The 22856-nt window shown below is 37.4% G+C and overlaps 1 protein-coding gene across 5 annotated transcripts in view; it reads left to right on the top strand.

The window, feature by feature from the left end:
* SPICE1 (spindle and centriole associated protein 1) overlaps positions 1–22856 on the top strand; it is a 60489-nt gene that overhangs the window by 7420 nt on the left and 30213 nt on the right. For 3 of the 5 annotated variants that reach the window (XM_036349964.1, XM_036349963.1, XM_036349966.1), the window contains exons 3-7: positions 1876–1923; positions 5270–5413; positions 11788–11890; positions 12702–12808; positions 16023–16132. In XM_036349964.1, the coding sequence (XP_036205857.1) occupies positions 1876–1923; positions 5270–5413; positions 11788–11890; positions 12702–12808; positions 16023–16132 (512 nt within the window). Of the gene's footprint in view, positions 1–1875; positions 1924–4756; positions 4798–5269; positions 5414–11787; positions 11891–12701; positions 12809–16022; positions 16133–22856 lie in introns of all 5 variants that reach the window. The other 2 variants (XM_036349967.1, XM_036349965.1) reach the window with 2 other exon arrangements.

Here is a 22856-nt window from a genome sequence, read left to right as displayed (position 1 = left end):
TTTGAATACATCAACAGCTATTTCACCAGACTTAGTTCTCTATAGTTCTCTTAAGAGTAAAACTCTAGCTTGTTTTATGTCCTGCCTTACCATGCCTGTATAACACGATGGCTGAAGTCATTATGGAAAGGCCCAGATTGCAGGACTGCTATTTACAGCTGTCTAGGCTGAGCACTGCACGATTTCACAAGAGTACTATTTACATAGACACGGGTGTTAATGGTCCCTCCCCGAGTTGTGCAGTGTGGTCCCTGCCATGTTGGTTTTGTGCCTTTTTACTTAAGTGACTATTTTCACATTTTATGAAATTATACGAACTCTGTCTCTTATTATGATAGGTTCAATGCTTATGGTGTTTGCATGATCACAAATTGAACCTTTCTATAGTGATCACGGTTTATTTTTTAGGAATTTTTACAAGTGTCTCATTCCATGGAATGCAGTCTGAAAACTACAGCTTTAGCTTATACTTATTTGAATTATATACTACCCTGCTTTATTCATTGTTTTAATATAATGTATATCTGCTTGGTGAATGTAGTCCTTATTTTCTGTAAGATACTTAATTTGCTACAAGATACCTAAAAGTAATCCATATTAATATTTAAATTGAGAATACTGGTTCCTGGAAAGAAAGGCTTTTTGTTTAAATATATTTCTTTATTAATTTCAGAAAGGAAGGGAGAAGGAGAGATAGAAACATCAGTGATGAGAGAATCATTGATCAACTGCCTCCTGCACGCCCCCTACTGGGGATCGAGCCTGCAACCCAGGTATATGCCCTTGGCTGGAATAGAACCTGGGATCCTTCAGTCTGCAGGCTGATGCTTTATCCATTGAGCTAAGCCGGCTAGGGCAAGAAAGACTTTTTGATCCCAGGAATTTGAATTCATTTCCAGACATTAAAACCCAGTACAATCCTAGCTGGTTTGGCTCAGTGGATAGAGCATCAGCCTGCACACCAAAGGGTCCCGGGTTCGCTTCCAGTCAAGGGCACATGCCTTGGTTGCAGGCTCCTCCCCGGCTGGGGCCCTGGTTGGGGTACGTGCAGGAGGCAACCAATTGATGTGTTTCTCTCACATTGATGTTTCTCTGTCTTTCCCTCTCTCATCCACTCTCTAGAAATCAATGGAAAATATCCTCAGGTGAGGATTACCAAAAAAACCCCAAAAAACAAAAACCCAGTACATACATCTAAAGACACACAAACAATATCTGTTAATAGTTATAACTTTCTGAAGAATGTAAAAAAAAACATGGTAAGAAGTTTGAATAACAAAAATCACATTTTTTTTCAATTTAAATAAATACATGTCTTTTATATATTATGTAAAAATATACAATAATTTTATTTCAATTTAAAATAAAAATTTTATCTTGCTAAAATGTGATGACTAACCCCCTTAACTCTTCAAAGAAAGGTTTCTTGGAGAGTAGCATGCTTAATTAAATATAGTCTTTAAAAAATATATACATTTTTATTGATTTCAGAGATGAAGGGAGAAGGAGAGAGAGAGAGATAGAAACATCAATGATGAGAATGCCCCCTGCACACCCTACATTGAGGATTGAGCCTGCAACCTGGTCATGTGCCCAAGCCGGGAATTGAATCATGACCTCCTGGTTCATGGGTTGATACTCAACCACTGAGCCACACCAGCTGGGTGAAATATAGTCTTTTAACTGCGATCCATCTGGCATGTAAAGAAAAAAAGGAAAATCAATGTCATAAAAAAGAAACTAAAACTGATTTCAAAAATTTTTTTAACCTAGTCTAAAGAATAAACTTTAAAACCCTATTAAAAAAATCCAGAAATACTAATATTTTATAGGAAACATTTTTTTTCTTTAAAGGAAGTTTATCTTTTTTTACAGAATACTGTGAATGATCTAACAGTTCATCGGGCAACTCCTGAAGATCTGGTAAGTTTAATATCAAAAGTTAATATTTGTTTAGTGTTTTATTTGATATTTGGTTTCTAACCTTCAGAATAGGAGCCAGAGGTACTTCTCAGAAGTTGTTTTATTTATCTTGCTTATGTCTATATAAAATCAAAAAGCATATCTTCTGGACGTCCTGATTTTACTTAAGAATATCAATTAGCATGTATTACAATTTTCCTAGTTAGATTTCTCCAGGCTAGTATTGCCCTGTATACATCTGTCATCTTTTCCTATCTATAGATATCTTCAGCATTAGTATTTACGATTACTTCCCTGTACAAACATACTGGTCTAGTCAGTGTAGTAATTTATTCCTTGAACAGGCCATTTATATTTCCGTATTTGGGTCCCAATTCTATTTTCCTTACTTGGAACAGTTTCCCTCTTTTCTTCTTTAGCTGCCCAAATCTTCCTTTGGTACCTTATGCTAGTTCAAGTCTTATTTTTTTAAAGTTTCTACTATATATATAGTTTTTAAAAAATAAACAGCTTTATTGAGATATAATTCACACACCATAAAATCCAGCCTCTTAAAGTGTACAGTTTATTTAATTTTTTTAGTATATTCACAGTTACACAACCATCATTACTTTCTAATTATTGAACATTTTCATCACCCAACAAAAGAAACTCTCTACCCATTATTTCCTATGCACTCCCCCACATCTTCTCAATAAATCCTTGGCTTCAACTAATCTACTTTATGTCTCTATGGATTTGACTATTCTGGACATTTGGGTTGTTCTGGACATTCATAATAGTCAAATGGTTGTTTTACCATTATCAGTAATGCTGCTATGAACATTCATGTAAAGTTTTTGTGTGAAAATATGTTCTCAGTTCTCTTGGGTATATACCTGTGAGCAGAATTGCTGCAACTTATGATATCTATATTACTTAACTTCCTGAGTAACTTCCAAACTGTCTTCCAAAGTGGTTGTAATTTATAGTCTCACTAGCATATATGAGGGTTCCAATTTATTCACATTTCTTGTCAATTTGTTATTGTCATCTTTTTGGTTTTCATTCTCCTAGTGGGTATAAAATGTAATCTCTTTGTGGTTTTGGTTTGCATTTCCCTAATGACTAATGCTGTTGAACAGTTGAATACCTTTTGAGCTTTTCATGTGCTTATTGGTCATGATTGGCCATGGTATCTTTGGAGTAATGTCTATTCAGATCTTTTAGTCATTTTATTTTTTTCTGTTTTTATTTTATTTTTTCCATTGCCATTATCTCCTCTATTCCCTCTTCCACTTTAAAAATTGAATTATTTGTGTTTTTAGTGTTGAGTGGTAAGAGTTTTTTAATATATTCTGGACACAAGTTCCTTATGAGATAAATGATTTCAAATATTTTTTTCCATTCTTTTGGTTGTCTTTTCACTTTCTTGATAATGTCCTATAAAGCACAAAAGATTTTAATTTTGATCGAGTGCAATTTATCTAATTTTTGTTACTTGTGCTTTCAGTGTCATATCTAAGAAACCATTATCTAGCCCAAAGTTCAAAGATTTACTCTTATGTTTTCTTCTTTTTTTTCATTGTTTAAAAATTTTTTTTATTGAATTTATTGTAGTGATGACGAACCTATGACACGCGTGTCAGAGGTGACACGTGAACTCATTTTTTTGGTTGATTTTTCTTTGTTAAATGGCATTTAAATATATAAAATAAATATCAAAAATATAAATCTTTGTTTTACTATGGTTGCAAATATCAAAAAATTTCTATATGTGACACGGCACCAGAGTTAAGTTAGGGTTTTTCAAAATGCTCACACGCCGAGCTCAAAAGGTTCGCCATCACTGATTTATTGAGATGACATTGGTTAATAACATTATATAGGTTTCAGGTGTACAATTCTATAATACAACACCTGTCTATTGTATTGTGTGTTTACCACCCAAAGTCAAGTCTTCTTCCATCACCATTTATCTCCCCTTTCCCTTCTTCTGCCTCCCTCCACCTCTTTCCCTTTGGTAATCACTTATGTTTTCTTTTAAGAGTTTTATAGTTTTGGCTCTTATTGTTTAGGTGTTTGATCCATTTTTATTTAAATTTTGGATATAGTGTGAGGTAGAGGTCCAGCTTCATTCTTTTGCAAATGGATATCCAGTCTTCCAAGCACCATTTGTTAAAAAAGACTATTTTATCCTTATTGAATTTTCTTAGCACCCTTGTTGAACATCAGTTGTCCATAATATAAGGGCTTACTTTGGACTCTCAATTCTATTTCAGTGATCTATATGTCTATCCTTATGCCAGTACCACATTCTCTTGATTTTTATAGCTTTGTGGTAAGTTTGAAGTCCTACTTTTTGAAGCTGCTCAACATTTGATATCCCTTCTGAAGTGTTATACTTACTACCTACATAAGACATTGAGCATATCCTGTCTAATACCTATCATTGATCTTTGTATTTACCCAATTTCCCTGGGAAGATGATTAGTGCTTTTGAGGAGTAGAAAACATATCTTCCATATCTTTCTGGGCCTACGAATCTTAATCCTGGTAGCCCATTAAATATTCATTGAGTATAATAATGATACTCAATTGATTAAATTTTTTTTAATTATGAAAAATTTCAGACTCATGTGAAAGTACAGACAAAATTATAAAGAGCTCCCATATACAGTATACTGTATTCACCCAGATACAGTATAATGTTAATACAGTTTTACATAATGGCTTCATTTATCATCTCCTTTTCTAACTTTGCTGAAGCATTTTATTTTTTAAATCTTTATTGATGAGAATATTACAGATGTCCCCTTTTGTCCCACATTGGCCCCCTCCACCCGCTTTCCAGTCTGCTCCAGGCCTTCGCCGTCCTATTGTCTGTGTCCACAGGTAACGCATATATACATATAAGATCTTCGGTAAATCTCAGTCAGTGTGTGTAATTGTACATATTGTACATGTACATGCATATGTAACTGAAAAGTTTAATAAAACAATTCTTTATTATGTATGATGTGTCTTCATGTTTTCTATTCTATTTTATTTAAAATACGTTGGTTTTGACCCACTAGTTGATTTTTACCACCATCAAATGAGTCCTAGCATGCAGTTTGAAAAGCACTAGTTTATTGGCTAGTCCTTACAAATATAGAAATTAATATACTTCCTATTTTGTCTTTTATCTAGGTCTAGTACTTCTGTATACAGAAGACTGTAAAAATTTTAACTGTGAATATATATAAATATACTATGTTGAATCAGAAAAAATGAAAAAAGATGAAGTATATTAGGTGGTCCTACCACCTAAATAGGCACCTTCTTTGTTCCTGAAACATTATTTTATATGCTTTTTTCTGTATAGATACGCCGACATGAAATACACAAATCGAAGAATAGAGCACTAGTACACTGGGAACTCCAAGAAAAAGCTTTGAAGAGAAAATGGAAGAAGCAGAAACCGGAAATTTCTAATCTTGAGAAAAGGAGATTGTCTATCATGAAGGAGGTAATGCTAAACTGCAATATCTTTGAAAGAGAAGAAAGAGATAAATAGGTTTCTCTCTTTTCCCCCAAATTTGATTCACATTGGAGAGACTAGTAATTACTGTGTCCTTATACGATGAGCTACATGTGAACTTTGAAAAAAGCAGCAGTGACAATTTCGGCTCTACAACTTAGACTCTCTACTAGGAATGATACCTAGCAAATTATTAACTTCTCAGCCTAAATTTTCTTATCTTTAAAATGGGAATAACACTACTTGTCTGATTGTATTGTTATGAGATTTCTACAGTGATCAGCGCAGTCCTTGGCAAGTGATTAGTGCCTTGTAATATAAATACTCGTAAGCTGCCATAATTCTTTTTCTCAATTTACATGCAGTGCTGTTAGATTACTTTGCAAAAAATGTGTGCTTGTCCAACAGGTTAGTAAGCCACTTGTCTTTGGCTTAATTTTTGCTAGATGTAAGGTGTTTAGGTGAGGAATCAGATGTGTCAGAATAAACAATATGAGAAATAAGAGGAAACTGCAGCAAAAAGTCCATCTTTTACTTGGGCTGAAATCATTGTGAAAGAAATGTGCTCCCTTTGTAGTGTTTCTTGTTCATTGTTGAACAGTTGATGCTTGGCTGTCTGGGTGATCTTTCACTGAAGCTTTAAACCATACTCTTTTGGGGAATTCAATAGGTTTCATAGTGAAATATAAAAGTCTTGATTTTGTAAGTCATCAGGAAGAATTATATCTCCCAAATAAATGTTCACATGAGTTTATTAAAAGAACACTATATTAAGAGAGACGGGTTCTTTACAGATAAGTAACTTTTGATGATCTTGGACAAGTCACGTACATTTAAATGTGTGGTAATTCTTTTTTTTTTTTTTAATATATTTTATTGATTTTCTACAGAGAGGAAGGGAGAGGGATAGAGAGTTAGAAACATCGATGGGAAAGAAACATCGATCAGCTGCCTCCTGCACACCCCCTACTGGGGATGTGCCCGCAACCAAGGTACATGCCCTTGACCGGAATCGAACCCGGGACCCTTCAGTCCTCAGGGCGATACTCTATCCACTGAGCCAAACCGGTTAGGGCTAAATGTGTGGTAATTCTTAGTGAGCGGCCTAAGAACACACATCTGGCCAGGCAAAAAGGCAGCCCCTTTGAGGTGACTCTGGGCTTTTGTTTCTCCTCCCTAGTTGCTCTTGCTCAGGTCCTGAATTTCTCTTTCTTTCTTTCTTTCTTTCTTTCTTTCTTTTCTTTCTTTCCTTTCTTTCCTTCCTTCCTTCCTTCCTTCCTTCCTTCCTTCCTTCCTTCCTTCCTTCCTTCCTTCCTTCTTTCTTTCTTTCTTTCTTTCTTCCTTTCTTCCTTTCTTCCTTTCTTCCTTTCTTCCTTTCTTCCTTCCTTTCTTTCCTTTCTTTCCTTTCTTTCCTTTCTTTCTTTCCTTTCTTTCTTTCCAGATGTGGTAGGAGTAGGGATTGAAAGAAGAATGGTGAGAGAGGACGAGTAAAGGTTTTCTGTCTTCTTTCTGTAGTGCTACATCCACAGGTTCTCATCTCCTGTTTCTCAACCCCGATTCACATTAGAAGCAGTCAGGGTTGAGAACTGCTTAAAAAGGAACTATATCTGGACCCAGATATAGCTATACTCAGATGTTCTAAGTGTGTCTGGAATGTCCCATGTAGGTATTTTTTAGACTCTTTCTATGTAGTTTTAATATGTTGTCAGGGTTGAGAACCTCTGCTGTTAGTGGGATGTAGGTATTATACCTTGGAGGTTATTCCATGTTGGTACTGAGAATCCTATCTTTTCTTTTTCATGGCCAGCTAGTATACAGTTATACCACACTTAATTTATCCAGTGCTTTATTGGTGGACATTTAGGTTGTGTGTTAGAGTATATTAGAGTATGCTTATTTTAAGCTTCTGGAGAAACAAAAGATCCCAAAATAGAGTGATTTAAACAAAATCTGTTTCTCTCATTAAGCTTTTCAGAGGTAAGTGGTAGTTTGGTAGGGGCCTCTGCCTGAATTTTACATGTTCTTCATTATATGACTTCCATCTCTGAGTGCAGAATGGCTGTCTCAGTTTCCTTCAGCTGTATCCCAGTCAGCAGGAAAGAGGAAAGAGAGTGCATGCTACTCCTTTTACATACTAGCCAGAAGTTCTGGCTTATATCCTACCGGAGGCCCCGTGCACGAATTCATGCACTAGTGGGGTCCCTCGGCCTGGCCTGCGGGATTGGATCGAAACCACTCTCTGACATCCCCCGAGGGGTCCTGGATTGCAAGAGGGTGCAAGCCAGGCCGAGGGACCCCACCAGTGAACGATCAGGGCCAGGGAAGGATGTAGGAGATTGGCCAGTCGAAGAAGGACTGTGGGAGGGCTCCAGGGTATGTCCGGCCCGTCTCGCTCAGTCCCGATTGGCTGGACTCCACCAGCAAGCTAACCTACCAGTTAGAGCTTCTCCCCTACGTCATAGCAATTGGTCAACTGGTCAACTGTCTGCCCCCTGGTGGTCAGTGGACGTCATAGCGAGCAGTTGAGCAACCTTAGCAATCATTAGCATATTACGCTTTGATTGGTTGAATGGCAGACTTAGCATATTAGGCTTTTATTATATAGGACTAGAGGCCTGGTGCACGAAATTCATGCAGGGGGTGGGGCTGGTCCCTCAGCCCGACCTGCACCCTCTCCAATCCAGGAGCCCTCAGGGGATGTCCTACTGATGGCTTAGTCCCACTCCAGTCCCTTCACCACAAAAAAATGACAACTTTCTTTAAGCATTTTCAGGATGTCTCTTTCATAGGATATGACATTTCTTTCTTTTTTTTTATCCTCACCTGAGGATATTTTTCCATTGATTTTTAGAGAGCATAGAGGAGAGAGGGAAAAACAGAGAGAAACATCAATGTGAGAGGGACACTGTGATTGGTTGCCTCCTGCATGAGCCCTGACTTGGGCCCCAGCCAGGGCGGAGCCTGCAACCTAGGTACATGCCCTTGATCAGAATCGAACCCAGACCCTGTGATCGACAGGCCAAGATGCTATCCACTGACCCAAACCGGCTAGGGCAGGATATGACATTTCTTAGCCCCTCCAGCAGCGGACCTTCATTTTTTCCTCCAGGAGTGAGGTGGAAAAACCCTAGATTACCTTCTTGGATTCTTATTACCCAAGTTACCAAGAACACTGAGAGTGGCGTACGGGGAGCTTAGCCAATGAGCGTTTACCACCGCTGCTGCGAGCTGGCAGGCCCTGCTCTCTGTGGGCCTGCTCCATCGGCACCACGGCGAGCTGGCCTGCACCATCCATGGCATGCCTCACTGCACACGCAGTCTCTTCCTGCCCATCTGCGTGCACAGCCTCCTCCTCAGTGGTTGTGACTGTTATGGCGTCCCAGACAATTTGCAATTATCTCTTCATTTATATAGATTGGCCAGAAATCCATCATATGACCATTCCCACCTGCAAGAATGGTTGGGAAATCTAGCTACGTACTTAGACAAAACTTGGGAGTTCTGCTGTTAAAGAGAAAATAGAAAGAAAGGAGGAGTGTCTACCACCCACAGATCATTTCCAGCCTTGCCCAGTATAAATAATTTAATGAATGTCCTTGAATATGTTTTGGGGTACATGTATATTTGTAGGATAAATTCTTAAAAGTGGAATTGCTGAGTCAAAAGATATGGTCATCTGTTATTTCAATGTTGTTAAGTTTGTAACATCTGTGTATACTTGCATTTAGAGCTTAAATGGCTAATTAGGGATAGAAATTTAGTGCAGGGGATAATATAATTTAAGTTGTAACAATATTCTCAAATATTTCTAGAGTGGTATATTGGCTTTTAGTGTGTCCAATCCTTGTAACACTCCTATGGGCTAGGGGAGGTGGTCATATTGTCACTGGATGAGGACCTGTCCTGGAGTGAGACTGCCTGAGGCCACTGGTAGTGTGTGGGTTCTTGACTTTGTGCAGGAAAGATTTCACAACACAAGTCCAGGTGATTTGGAGGGTATATTTATTAAAACTGGGGAGAGTGAAAACAAAGGAAGGACTTAAGGTAGAAGAAGCAACAGGAGAGAGCCTAGGTGGTGCTCTGCTTTGGGTCCTAGAAATGTTAGAGGAAACAAGTGGGGCAAAGGCAGGGCTGCTGTTAGCTTACTGGAAAGTCAAAGAAAAAGGGGATCTCGGAGACAGATTCAGGAGGTAAGCCTGGGAATGGCTACTGCTGCCTGCTTTCCCCTGGTTGCAAGTCTTGTGGGGATTCTTAGAGTTTAGGAGAAAGGAAATAAAAAGTTCATGCCTGAGAACTGGCATGGGGGCTCTAGGGAGAGCCTGTGCTGATATCCTTTGTCTTGAGGATTTTACCTCTCTTTTGTGGGTGAGAACCTTAGGGGACAGTTTCAGCAGACTACTCATCAGCTTTTCAGGTATGTTTTTAATATGCTGATGCATCAAAATGAGCGTATAGGGGAGCTGGGGATTATTCTTTGGTCAGCTTCACTGTTATACTTTTATCTTAGGTTTTTCTGGCTTTAATGGGGTTTTTGTTATTTGTTCTCCTGATTTCATCCATCCTTGAATTTGACTGGCACAAATGGCATTAACTGGGTCGCGGTCCTCTCTCTCCCTGACCAGGGTGATTTAAGCTATGTATTCTCTGGTTTAAGAGGAGAGGTATACACCATTTGTTCTCAAGTGTCCTTGGTTAGGGATGATAAGGTCTTACGATTCACTAGCTGTCTGCAAGTTGTTGAAATTGTTTGGCCTTGTTTAGTCACCTTGTCTCAGGTTCCCCATTCCACTTGCTCAGGAATTTTCCTACCTTCTTACTATCCTGCCTTAGTATCTTCATTGACACATCAAGAAACTAAAGTTAAATAGATCGGGTTTTACTTAGTATCTTTTGACTGGGCCTAAGGTCCCAGTCTTCTGGCTCAAAATATGCTGTTTGTCTTATACCATTCCAAAGCTTACTCTTTGTGGAAAGAATAAATCCAGGACTGTGTTTTTACCAACTGAGCCATATCAGGGGAATTAGGGAAAAAAGAAAGAATGTGACTTATATTAATTTTCTCTGTGTCCTAAAATAGTAACCAAGGTCATATTATATACTTGTGTTCATGGTTTGAGCAGGGGTGGGGAACCTTTTTTCTGCCAATGGCCATTTGGATATTTATAACATCATTTGTGGGCCATACAGAATTATCAACTTAAAAATTAGCCTGCTATATTTGGTCAGATTTTTTAAAAAATATATTTTATTGATTTTTTACAAAGAGGAAGGGAGAGGGATAGAGAGTTAGAAACATCGATGAGAGAGAAACATTGATCAGCTGCCTCCTGCACACTTCCTACTGGGGTTGTGCCCGCAACCAAAGTACATGCCCTTGACCGGAATCGAACCTGGGACCCTTCACTTTGCAGGCAGATGCTCTATCCACTGAGCCAAACCAGTCAGGGCTGGTCAGATATTTAATTAACTCACCCCTAATGCCTTGGCAAGGCCAGACCAAATCATTTCTCTGGCCTTATGTGGCCTGCAGGCCGGATGTTCCCTACCCCTGGCCTAGTGAAGTTTTGGTAAGAGCATTTGTTACTAGCTGTCCTATAGATTTGGGCCAGTGCTGGAAACTGGACAGTTTCCAATTTTAAGACTCCTTTTAACTTATGAATGCCCTTTGATGGTGATAGGTAGAGTTGACCTGCTTTTACTTTAGCTTGTGTCCTTGCTTGTAATTATGTGGAAAGTGCATAATCAGAGGCACTACTATAATGGTATTTTTAACGTTCTTATCTCTCCAGGATAAAAACCCAAGTTGTTTATAAAAACGGAAAGAAGCATCACGTGTTTGTTTAACACCCTAAAACTCATATTTTACATCATGTTTTTTAAGTTGTGATTTATGAAATCACTTTATTGGTTGAAACTGCTGTGTTTATGGCTCAGAGATTCTTATCTTTAATCAATGTTTTTCAAACTGTGGATCACAACTTGTTAATGGATAATGAAATCAATTTAGTGGATTATAATCAGCATTTAAAAAAGTAGAACAGAAACTAAAAAGAATATATCAAATTTGTTTCCAAAGACTAAGATTAAATAGAACTTTTTGTGTGTTATATATTTACATTTACATGTGTGTATTTGGACACAATTTAATAATGTATTTTTCAGGATTGCAACTAAGCATTTGAAATCCACTAATTATTGTAATAGCCCCATCTACTGGTACTTAAGGATATCGCCAGTGAAGGATTTTAGTAAAGTAGTGACCTATGGTTATTTTTATGCTTTGTGCCTTTGTATGGATTTCTCCTTTGTGATTTGATAAGAATATATATATTCTGAATAATATTTATCATTTATATATGTAGATTCTTTCTGATCAATACCAGATGCAGGATGCATTGGAAAAATCTGATCATTTGATGGCTGCAACCAAAGATCTGTTTGTTGATTTTCCTCGTAGGCGCACAGGTAAAGTATTCAATTCAAACAAAAGCTTCTTTTTTTTTTTTTTTAATTTATAGGCACAAATGGCTATTTGGAAGAATTTAAAATATTTTTTTCAGGCATTATATTATTTATATTACAAGTATTCTAGAGTGGATAGCATATAAGAGTTATTAGGCATACATTCATTATAATTTGTTTGCTTTTCACTGATAATCTTAACTATTACAAATTACTCAACTAAGGAAAAGTAGTGTTATTCTCTACTAAAATATTTTGTGGTGCAGTGTACAAGATTTTATAATTTAAAATAGGACTTGATTTTTCGTTTATTAATATTAAGTTATCATATAATTGAAGTATCTGTTTATATGTAAGTTGAGTAAAACTTAATTTGAAATCTAAAGCAACATATCTCTTTCTGAGGGGAACTTCTCACCTCCTAATACAGTATTATTCATAATGAGTATATAATCCATTTTTTATTTTAATTCCTAAAAAGAAATAATTAATTTTTAGTTTAAGGTTTGAATCCTGGCTCAGCCTATTATCAGTGCGACTCTGGTCCAGTTGCTTCAGGTTTCTGAGTTTCAGTTTATTGATCTGTAAAATAATAATAGTAACAATCTCATAGGATTTTGTCAGGGTAAAATTATTTAATATATGTAAAAGCACTTAGAACTACGCCTGGTATATAGTAAGTACTGCATAAGAGTGAGCTGCTGTTGCCATAAAAGATTTTCATATCCTGATACAAACCTATGGAAGTGTTTCGTGCTTGTGAAATTACTTTAGTGAAATGAAACAAAGTCATCACGGCATTTTCCTTCTGCAGGGTTTCCGAATGTAACAGTGGCGCCTGATTCCTCTCAAGGGCCCATTGTGCTAAATCAAGACCCCGTCACCCAGGCCATCCTTGATGACTCCGCTGTGGAGCCTCAGGTAATGTGCTCTGCTTACAGCCAAAATGCTCATGCCGAAATTAAGTTTAAGTTGATGTAGGTATTGTGGTAAGCATTTCAAAAGCTTAAATGCCAACAAATACAAAGTTGTGGTTGTTGGAATTGTTCTTAATCATATTGCACCTTCTGTGAGTATAGTGTTTGTACTAAACTAGATAGGGCTGGATAATAATAGCTAACACATACTGAGCACTTACCTAGAGATAGACACTATTATCCTCATTTAGCAGATAAAAAAAACTCAGGTTCAGAAAATTTCTAAGTGACTTGTCCAAGATCACATAGCTAGTTAGCATCAGAGATGACATTCATATCTAGACTGCCTAGCTCCATAAGACTGCTGCCACCATCTGCCAGTATGGAAACAGCAAGGAGTCTTCCTCTTTGAAGTCAGTTGGATCTGTGTTCATATTTTGCTACTTACTAGATTTTGATCTTGAATTAATTTCTTAAGGTATCTGAGTTGGCTTAGAGTGTTTTTTTGTTAAATAGAATATACATGCTATGGTTGTTTCTTCTAATGTATTAGTATGTTTAAAAAGAGCTACCCAGGAAACTTGGCATTTATTGACTAGTTATATGGGACAATTATATTATAGCAGTAAAACATTAACTAGCTGTATCCTAACGTAATTAGAACTCTTAATTAATCAAAGTGTTTAGAATTTTGAGATAGTAAACATTTTTTAAAATCCCATGAAGCCCTGGCCAATGTGGCTCAGTTGGTTGGTTGTCATCCCATGCACCAAAAGGTCGCTGGTTTGATTCCCGGTCAGGGTCCATTGCCTAGGTTGTGGGCTCGATCTCTGGTAGTGGGCATGTGGGAGGCAGCGATCGATGTTTCTCTTTCACATTCATATTTCTCTCTCTTCCTCTCTCACTGAAATCAATTAAAACATTTTTTAAAAGCCCATGAAGAACTTAATCCTAAAATCAAACTCTGGCCCAGCTGGAGTGGCTCAGTAGTTGAGTGTCAACCTATGAACCAGGAGGTCATGGTTCGATTCCCGGTCAGGGCATATGCCCAGTTGTGGGCTCAATCCCCAGTGTGGGGTGTGCAGGAGGCAGCTGATCAAGGATTCTCTTAGATTCTCATTGATTTTTCTATCTCTTTCTCCCTCTTCCTTCCTCTCTGAAATCATTAAAGATATAAATAAAATGAAATAAATAAAATAAAATAAAATAAAACAAAACTTCTGCCTGGCCATTGTGGCTCAGAGGTTGAGCGTCGACCTATGAACCAAGAGGTCATGGTTTGATTCCCTGTCAGGTACATGCCTGGGCTGTGGGCTCAATCCCCAATGGGAGCGGGGTGGGAGGGGGGGGCGCACATGAAGGAGGCAGCTGATCAATGATTCTCTCTCATCATTGATGTATCAGTCTCTCTCCCTTTCCTTTTTTCTCTGAAGTCAATAAAGGTATATTAAAAAAATAAATAAAACTTCCTATGAATGATTAGGACTCAGTACCTGTTTAATGCAATTTCCTCGTTATTCATATCTTCTATGAGAAAAGGGAATCATCAATTAGAGGGATGATCCTAGGGAATTATAAGGTCCAGAATAATTAAAGACTTGTAAAGTACACTGTTTTCTTACAAAGACAATTCAATAGAATGTTACATATATTTTAAATAGCCAAAACCCATTACTATATCCCTAGGTAAAAACCATTTATATTTTGGCACTTATTAAAACCATAGCTTTCAGATAATCGTGGACTCTATCATGGGGAAAAGTGGCAAGAGCTGAGGTTAGAGAGACAGGATGGAGTTAGGTTATGAAAGTAAAAGTAGAGCCACTAAAGCAGGGGTGGGGAATGTCTGGCCCGAGGGCTGTATAAAGCTCTCGGAATATTTGGTTTGGCCCTGCCAAGGCATTTGGGGTGATTTAATGAGATGTTTGACCAAATATAGCAGGCCAATTTTTAAGCTGATAGTTTAGTATGGCCCGAGAATGACTTTATAAATATCCAAATGGCCCTTGGCAGAAAAATGTTCCCCACCTCTGCACTAAAGGATGTTGAGAACTGAGACATGATGAAATCGGCTGTCGTGTGGAAGATGGACTGGGAGGGACAAAACTGGCGAGAGGATCTGGTTAGAAGACTCAGGTTGGAGTCTTAGTGAGAAGTGGTGAGGACCTGTCCCAAAGCAGTGGCAGTAGGGAAGAAGATCGAAGGGAAAAGGGGTGGAATTGACAGGATTGGGTGGCTGATTGGGTGTGACAAATGAGAAAGACAAATAATTCCCAGTTGCTTGCTTGAGCATCTGAATGAATGGTGATACTGTTTATGGTCTTAGGTAATCTGGTAGGAATGACAGGAGAGGCTTAGGAGGATGAGCTGTTTTAGAGCTGTTGAGTGTGTGTATAGGATGATTTACCATTGAAATTTTTTAGGCATTTAGGTAGTTGGATATAAATGTCCAGGGCTCAAGAAAGATAGAGGATTGCAAATTAATAGCTTTTGACTTGTAATTGCAGCGTTGAGATTAAATACAGTCATTTAGAAAGTGAGTCAGATGAGAGGAGAATAAGGGTCCAAAGGAAGGACCTGGAGTCATATCAGATATGAGGGAGGGCTAGAAAAAGCACCAGTAAAGGAGATTGGGAAGGAACAGACAAGAGAATAGAAGAACCAAGAAAATACTGTATAATGGAAGTTAAAAGGAGGAGTGGATCAAGAAAGACATGAGTGGTCATTAATAACTCATTTCTCTAAATGAGTTAGAGAAAAAAAGTAAAGCAAAGACTGAAAAGTATCCATTAGATTTAAGAACCAGTGTTTTGATGTTGACTTGTAGAGAGCAGTCTGAGTGGAGTGGCAGAGCAGAGGCAAGGTGGCAGGGCATAGATGGCGAATGGGAGAGGGGGACAACTTGTTCTACAAGTTTGATTGTGAAAGAGAGAAGATAAATAGTAGCTTGAGGGGGAATAGGGTCAGGATAAGATGGGAGAGACTTGGTCACATTTAAATGTGGATGAGCTGAAGCCAGTACAGAGGGAGAGGTTGAAGGTGGAGGAGGAGAAGGGGAAATTGGTGGAGTGGAGGAGGTGGGAGGATTTGGGTTGTCAAACACATGGAGTAGCCTTAGAAAGAGGGACCTCTCTTCTGTTATGAAAAAAAGAAAAAAAAAAGGATGAGTGTGCATATAACCAACTTGTGTTGTTGTTCTTATTTTTATCTTGAGAAAGGCTCTTAACGAAATAGATGAAGAAGAAGAAACTGTTAACAGCCAGTCAGAGGAAAGTGAGAATGAGTTGGATAACTCTCTAAACTCTCAGTCTAACATGAATGCAGACAGGTATGTACATATGGCATGGGTATCTACAACACTCTTCTTTTTTTCCAAGGCCATTTTTTCCCAGCTTTATTGCGATATCATTAATATGTAATCTTGTGTATATTTAAGGTGCACAACTTGTTGATTTGATACATTGATGTATGCAAAACGATCACCATAGCATTATCTAATGCTCTATCACATCACATAATTACCATTTCTTTTTTATGGTGAGAGCATTTAAGATCTATTCACTTAGCAAATTTCAAGTATATAATACAGTATTTTTAGCTATAATCACTATGCTGTGCATTACCGGTAGATCTTTAGAAGTTACTCATCTTATTACTAGAAGTCTTTACCCTTTTACCATCTCCCCATTTCCCTGCTCCAGCCCCTGTTAACCATTCTACTTTGTTTCTGTGAGTTCAGCTTTTTTAGATTTCACATATAAGTAACACAGTATTTGTCTTTCTCTGTCTCACTTATCTCAATTGGCATAATGCCCTCAAGTTTCATTTACATTATCACAAATGTGGATTTGTGATAATGTAGGAATTTCCTTTTTTTTCATGGCTGGATAATATTTCATTATCTATCTATCATCCATCTATCTATCATCTATCTATCTATCTATCTATCTATCTATCTATCTATCTATCTATCTATCAATCATCTATCTATCTACCTACCTCACATCTTCTTTATTCATTCATCTGTTGACAGACACTTAGGTTGTTTCCATATCTTGGTAATTGTGAATAATGCTGCAATCAATATGGGACTATAGATATCTCTTTCAGGTCCTGTTTTTATTTCCTTTGGCCTTATACCCATAGGTGGGATTGCTAGATCATATGGTAGTTATATTTTTTGAGGAACTGCTGTACTGTTTTCCATAGTGGTGGCACCATTTTATATTCCCATCAACAGTGCACAAGGATTCCCTTTTCTCCACATTCTCACCAACACTTGTTATCTTTTCACTTTTTGATAATAACCATTCTAATGGGCATCAAGTGATACCTCATTGTGATTTTGATTTACATTTCCCTGATGATTAGTAATGTTGAGTACTTTTTATGTACCTGTTGGCTGTTGGCTATTTGTATATCTTTGTCTGTTTAGGTCTTCTGCCTTTGAGAGTGTGTGTGTGTGTGTGTGTGTGTGTGTTTTGCAGGAAACTGAATTAAGTTTCATTTATTTTAGGGCAAACTCAAAAGGGTTCTTTTCTTTTTTTTAGTAATCCCAGCACATTATTACAAAAAAACCCAGTCCCAAAACAAAATCCAACCTGCTGGGTGTGGGGACCATGTTTGTGAACACAGTGCCAACAGTACTATTTTGGTGGTTGATATTTTTCAGAGCATTTCTTTTTTCATTGCCAAAGATCATTGTTAGCAAAGTCCTGCGGGATACTACAAAGTTCTTACTAACTGTTCTTTAATGTGTGATATTATGCTTGATAAATCGAGGGTGGCTCTGCCTATTTTAAAATTCAGATTTTTAAAAATTCTTTATTGTTTGAAGTATTACATATGTCTCCCTTTTCCCCCATTGACCTCTCCCCAGCCACTCCCACCCCCAGCACATGCCCTCACACCCCTAGTGTCTGTATTCATTGGTTATGCTATATGCATGCATGCAAGTACTTTGGTTGATCTCCCCACCCCTACCCCCCAACTCCACCTTCCCTCTGAAGTTTGGTGTATCATATTTTTTAAAAAAAATATTTTATTGATTTTTTACAGAGAGGAAGGGAGAGAGAGAGTTAGAAACATCGATGAGAGAGAAACATCGATCAGCTGCCTCCTGCACATCTCCTAATGGGGATGTGCCTGCAACCCAGGTAGGTACATGCCCTTGACCGGAATCGAACCTGGGACCTTTCAGTCCGCAGGCCGACGCTCTATCCACTGAGCCAAACCGGTTTCGGCAGGTGTATCGTATTTATTGATTTGCGGATATTGTACCATCCTTGCATCCCCAGAATAAATCTCACTTGGTCATGGTGTATGATCTTTCTAATGTAATGCTGGATCCGATTTGTTAGAATTTTGTTGAGGATTTTAGCATCTATGTTCATCAGGGATATTGGTCTATAATTCTCTTTCCTTTTAGTGTCTTTATCTGGTTTTGGGATTAGGGTAATGCTGGCTTCATAGAAAGAGCTTAGAATGTGCCTTCCTCTTGAATTTTTTGGAATAGTCTGGGGAGGATAGGTTTTAGTTCTTCTTTAACTGTTTGGTAAAACTCCCCAGTGAAGCCAGCTGGCCCAGGGCTTTTGTTTGTTGGAAGTTTTATTTATTTATTTATTTTATTTTATTTTATTTTATTGATTAACGTATTACAAATAGTAGAACATTTGTCTTCTTTTTCCCCTATTGACCTCCCCCTGGCCTCCCTCCACCCCCACACATGCCCTCCCCCCCTAGTGTCTGTGCCCATTGGTTATGCTTATATGCATGCATACAAGTCATTTGGTTGATCTCTTACCCCTCCCCCCCATACTCCCCTGCCTTCCCTCTGAAGTTTGATAGTCTGTTCAATGCTTCTTTGTCTCTGTATATATTTTTGCTCATCAGTTTATGATGTTCATTATATTCCACAAATGAGTGAGATCATGTGATATTTATCTTTCTCTGACTGGCTTATTTCGTTTAGCATAATGCTCTCCAGTTTCATCCATGTTGTTGCAAATGGTAAGAATTCCTTTCTCTTTACAGCAGCATAGTATTCCATTGTGTAGATGTACCACAGTTTTCTAATCCACTCATCTGCTGATGGGCACTTGGGCTGTTTCCAAATCTTAGCTATGGTAAATTGTGCTGCTATAAACATAGAGGTGAATATATCCTTTCTGATTGGTGTTTCTGTTTTCTTGGGATATATTCCTAGAAGTGGTATTACTGGGTCAAATGGAAGCTCCATTTTTAACTTTTTGAGGAAACGCCATACTGTTTTCCACAGTGGCTGCACCAGTCTGCATTCCCACCAGCAGTGCAAGAGGGTTCCTTTTTCTCCGCATCCTCGCCAGCACTTGTTTGTTGATTTGTTGATGATAGCCATTCTGACAGATGTGAGATGGTACCTCATTGTTGTTTTGATTTGCATCTCTCGGATGATTAGTGACTTTGAGCATGTTTTCATATGTCTCTCGGCCTTCTGTATGTCTTCTTTCAAAAAGTGTCTATTTAGGTCCTTTGCCCATTTTTTTGATTGGATTGTTTATCTTTCTTTTGTTAAACTGTATGAGTTCCCTAAAAATGTTGGAGATTAAACCCTTATCAGAGATAACATTGGCAAATATGTTCTCCCATGCAGTGGGCTTTCTTGTTGTTTTGTTGATGGTTTCTTTTTCTGTGCAGAAGCTTTTTATTTTGATATAGTCCCATTTGTTTATTTTCTCCTTGGTTTTTATTGTCCTAAGAGCTATATTAGTAAAGATATAGCTACGACATATGTCTGCTATTTTGCTGCCAATGGAGTTTTCTAAGATTTTTATGGTTTCTCGTCTTATGTTTAAGTCCTTTATCCATTTTGAGTTTATTTTTGTGTATTGTGTAAGTTGGTGGTCTAGTTTCATTTTTTTTTGCATGTATCTGTCCAATTTTTCCAACACCATTTATTGAAGAGACTGCCTTGACTCCATTGTATGCTCTTGCCTCCTTTGTCAAATATTGATTGAGCATAGTGGCTTGGGTCGATTTCTGGGTTCTCTGTTCTGTCCCATTGTGCCAGTACCAGGCAGTTTTGAGAACAGTGGCTTTGTAATTTAGGTTGATATCTGGTATTGTGATCCCTCCAACATTGTTCTTCTTTCTCAAGATTCCTGCGGCTATTCGGGGTCTTTTTTTATTCCATATGAAGTTTTGGAGAGTTTGTTCTAGGTCTTTGAAATATGCCGTTGATATTTTAATGGGGATTGCATTGAATCTATAGATTGCTTTGGGTAGTATGGACATTTTAATGATGTTGATTCTACCAATCTATGAACACAGTATATTCTTCCATTTGTTTATGTCTTCCTCTATCTCTTTTTTCAATGACCTGTAGTTTTCCGAGTATAGGGATTTTTTTGTTTGTTTGTTTCTCTTTCTGTGAGTTCCTTATTGGTATATAAAGAAGCCATAGATTTCTGGGTGTTAATTTTGTATCCTGCTACATTGCCGAATTCATTTATAAGTCTAGTAGATTTTCGATGGAGTCTTTAGGGTTTTCAATGTACAATATCATGTCATCTGCTAATAATGACAATTTTATTTCTTTTCCAATTTGAAAGCCTTTTATTTTTTCTTCTTGTCTGATTGCCATGGCTAGCACTTCCAGTATTATGTTGAACAGGAATGGTGAAAATGGGCATCCCTGTCTTGTTCCTGTTCTTAGAAGAAATGGTTTTAGTTTTTGCCCATTGAGTACGATGTTGGCTGTAAGTTTGTCATATAAGGCTTTTATTATGTTGAGTTCTGATCCCTCTATTCCTACTTTGCTGAGAGTTTTTTTTATGAGGAAAGGGTGTTAGATTTTGTCAAATGCCTTTTCTGGATTAATTGATATGATTATGTGATTTTTGCCTCTCAATTTATTTATGTGATGTATCACATTTATTGATTTGTTCATATTGTACCAACCTTGCATCCCTGGAATAAATCTTACTTGATCATGGTGTATGATCTTTGTAATGTAATGCTGATTCCGATTTGCTAGAATTTTGTTGAGGATTTTTAGCATCTATGTTCATCAGGGATATTGGCCTGCAGTTCTCTTTTTTTGTAGTGTCTTTATCTGGTTTTGGGATTAGGATAATGCTGGCTTCATAGAAAAAAACTTGGAAGTATGCCTTACTCTTACATTTTTTGGAATTTTAATAAATAAAATAAAATTTTTTTTGGAATAGTCTGAGTAGGATAGGTTTTAGTTTTTCTTTGAATGTTTGGTAAAACTTCCCTGTGAAGCCATCTGGTCCAACACTTTTGTTTGCTGGACGTTTTTTGATTACTGCTTCCATTTCCTCCATAGTTATGGGCCTATTCAGATTTTTTTCTTCCTGATTGACTTTTGGGAGGTTGTATTTGTCCATTTCTTCTAGGTTGACCAGATTGTTGGAATAGAGTTGTTCATAGTATTTTTTTTTTTTTTTTTTTTACAATCCTTTGTATTTATGTGGGGTCTGTTGTTATTTTGCCTCTTTCATTTCTTATTTTGTTTATTTGGGTCTGCTCTCTTTGCTTCTTGGTGAGCCTGGCTAGAGGTTCATCAATCTTGTTTATCCTTTCAAAGCACCAGCTTTTGGTTTAATTCTTCTTTTGCATTGTTTTTTTGTTCCCTATGTCATTTATTTCTGCTCTGATCTTTATTATTTTCTTCTCTCTGCTCGTTCTGGGCTTTTCTTGTTGCTCTTTTTCTAATTCTTTGTAGAGTTAGAGTTAGAGAATTTATTACCAGTTATTCTTGGTTTTTTTTTGAGGTAGGCCTGTAATGCTATGAACTTCCCTCTTAGGACTGCATTCACTGTGTCCCATACACTTTAGATTGTTGTGTTTTCATTGTCATTTGTTTCCAGGATGTTTTTTATTTCTTCTTTGATCTCTTTGGTAACCCAATCGTTGTTTAATAACATGCTATTTAGTTTCCAAGTGTTTGAATTTTTTTATTGTTTTTTATTGTAGTTGATTTCTAATATTATTCCATTGTGGTCTGAGAAGATGCTTGGTATGATTTCAGTCTTATTGAATTTGTAGAGATTTTTTTTTTTTTAATATACTTTATTGATTTTTCACAGAGAGGAAGGGAGAGAGATAGAGAGAGTTAGAAACATCGATGAGAGAGAAACATCGATCAGCTGCCTCTTGCACATCCTGTGCCCGCAACCCAGGTACATGCCCTTGACCGGAATCAAACCTGGGACCTCTCAGTCCGCAGGCTGACGCTCTATCCACTGAGCCAAACCAGTTTCGGCGAATTTGTAGAGATTTAGCCTGTGTCCTAAAATGTGGTCTTTCTTTGAAAATATCCCATGTGCACTTGAGAAGAATGTATATTCTGTAGCTTTGGGGTGAAATATTCTGAAGATGTCAATTAAGTCCATCTGATCTAGTGAGTTGTTTAGGATTGCTATTTTTTTGTTGAGTTTTGTCTAGAGGATTTATCCAGTGATGTCAATGGAGTATTAAAGTCCCCTACTATGATTATATTGCTGTTGATCTCTCTCAGAAGTTTTTTTATGTATTTTGGTGCTCTTGCATTGGGTGCATATCTGTTTACCAGAGTTATATCCTCTTGTTGTATCGATCTCTTTAGTATTATGAAGTGACCTTTCTTGTCTCTTGTTATGGTCTTCACTTTGAGGTCTATTTTATCAGATATAAGTATTGCTTCCCAGCTTTTCTTTTTATTTTCTTTTGCCTGAATGATATTTTTCCATCCCTTCATTTTCAGTCTGTGTGAGTCCTTTGTTCTGAAGTGGGTCTCTTATAGATAGCATATATGGATCATATTTTCTTGTCCATTCAGCCACTTGATGTCTTTTGATTGGAGCATTTAATTCATTATGTTTAAGATTATTATTGATAGGTACTTGTTTATAGGCATTTTTATTCTTTATGCCTGTATTCCTTCTTCTCTTTCTTTTTCTTCTTTTTACAACAGTCTTTTTAGCACAGTGGTTCTCAACCTTCCTAATGCTGCGACCCTTTAACACAGTTCCTCATGTTGTGGTGACCCCACCAATAAAATTATTTTCGTT

Source organism: Myotis myotis, unplaced genomic scaffold (assembly GCF_014108235.1).
Source record: "Myotis myotis isolate mMyoMyo1 unplaced genomic scaffold, mMyoMyo1.p scaffold_m19_p_2, whole genome shotgun sequence".
NCBI lineage: Eukaryota > Metazoa > Chordata > Mammalia > Chiroptera > Vespertilionidae > Myotis > Myotis myotis.
This window is presented reverse-complemented; position numbering and strand designations above follow the sequence as displayed.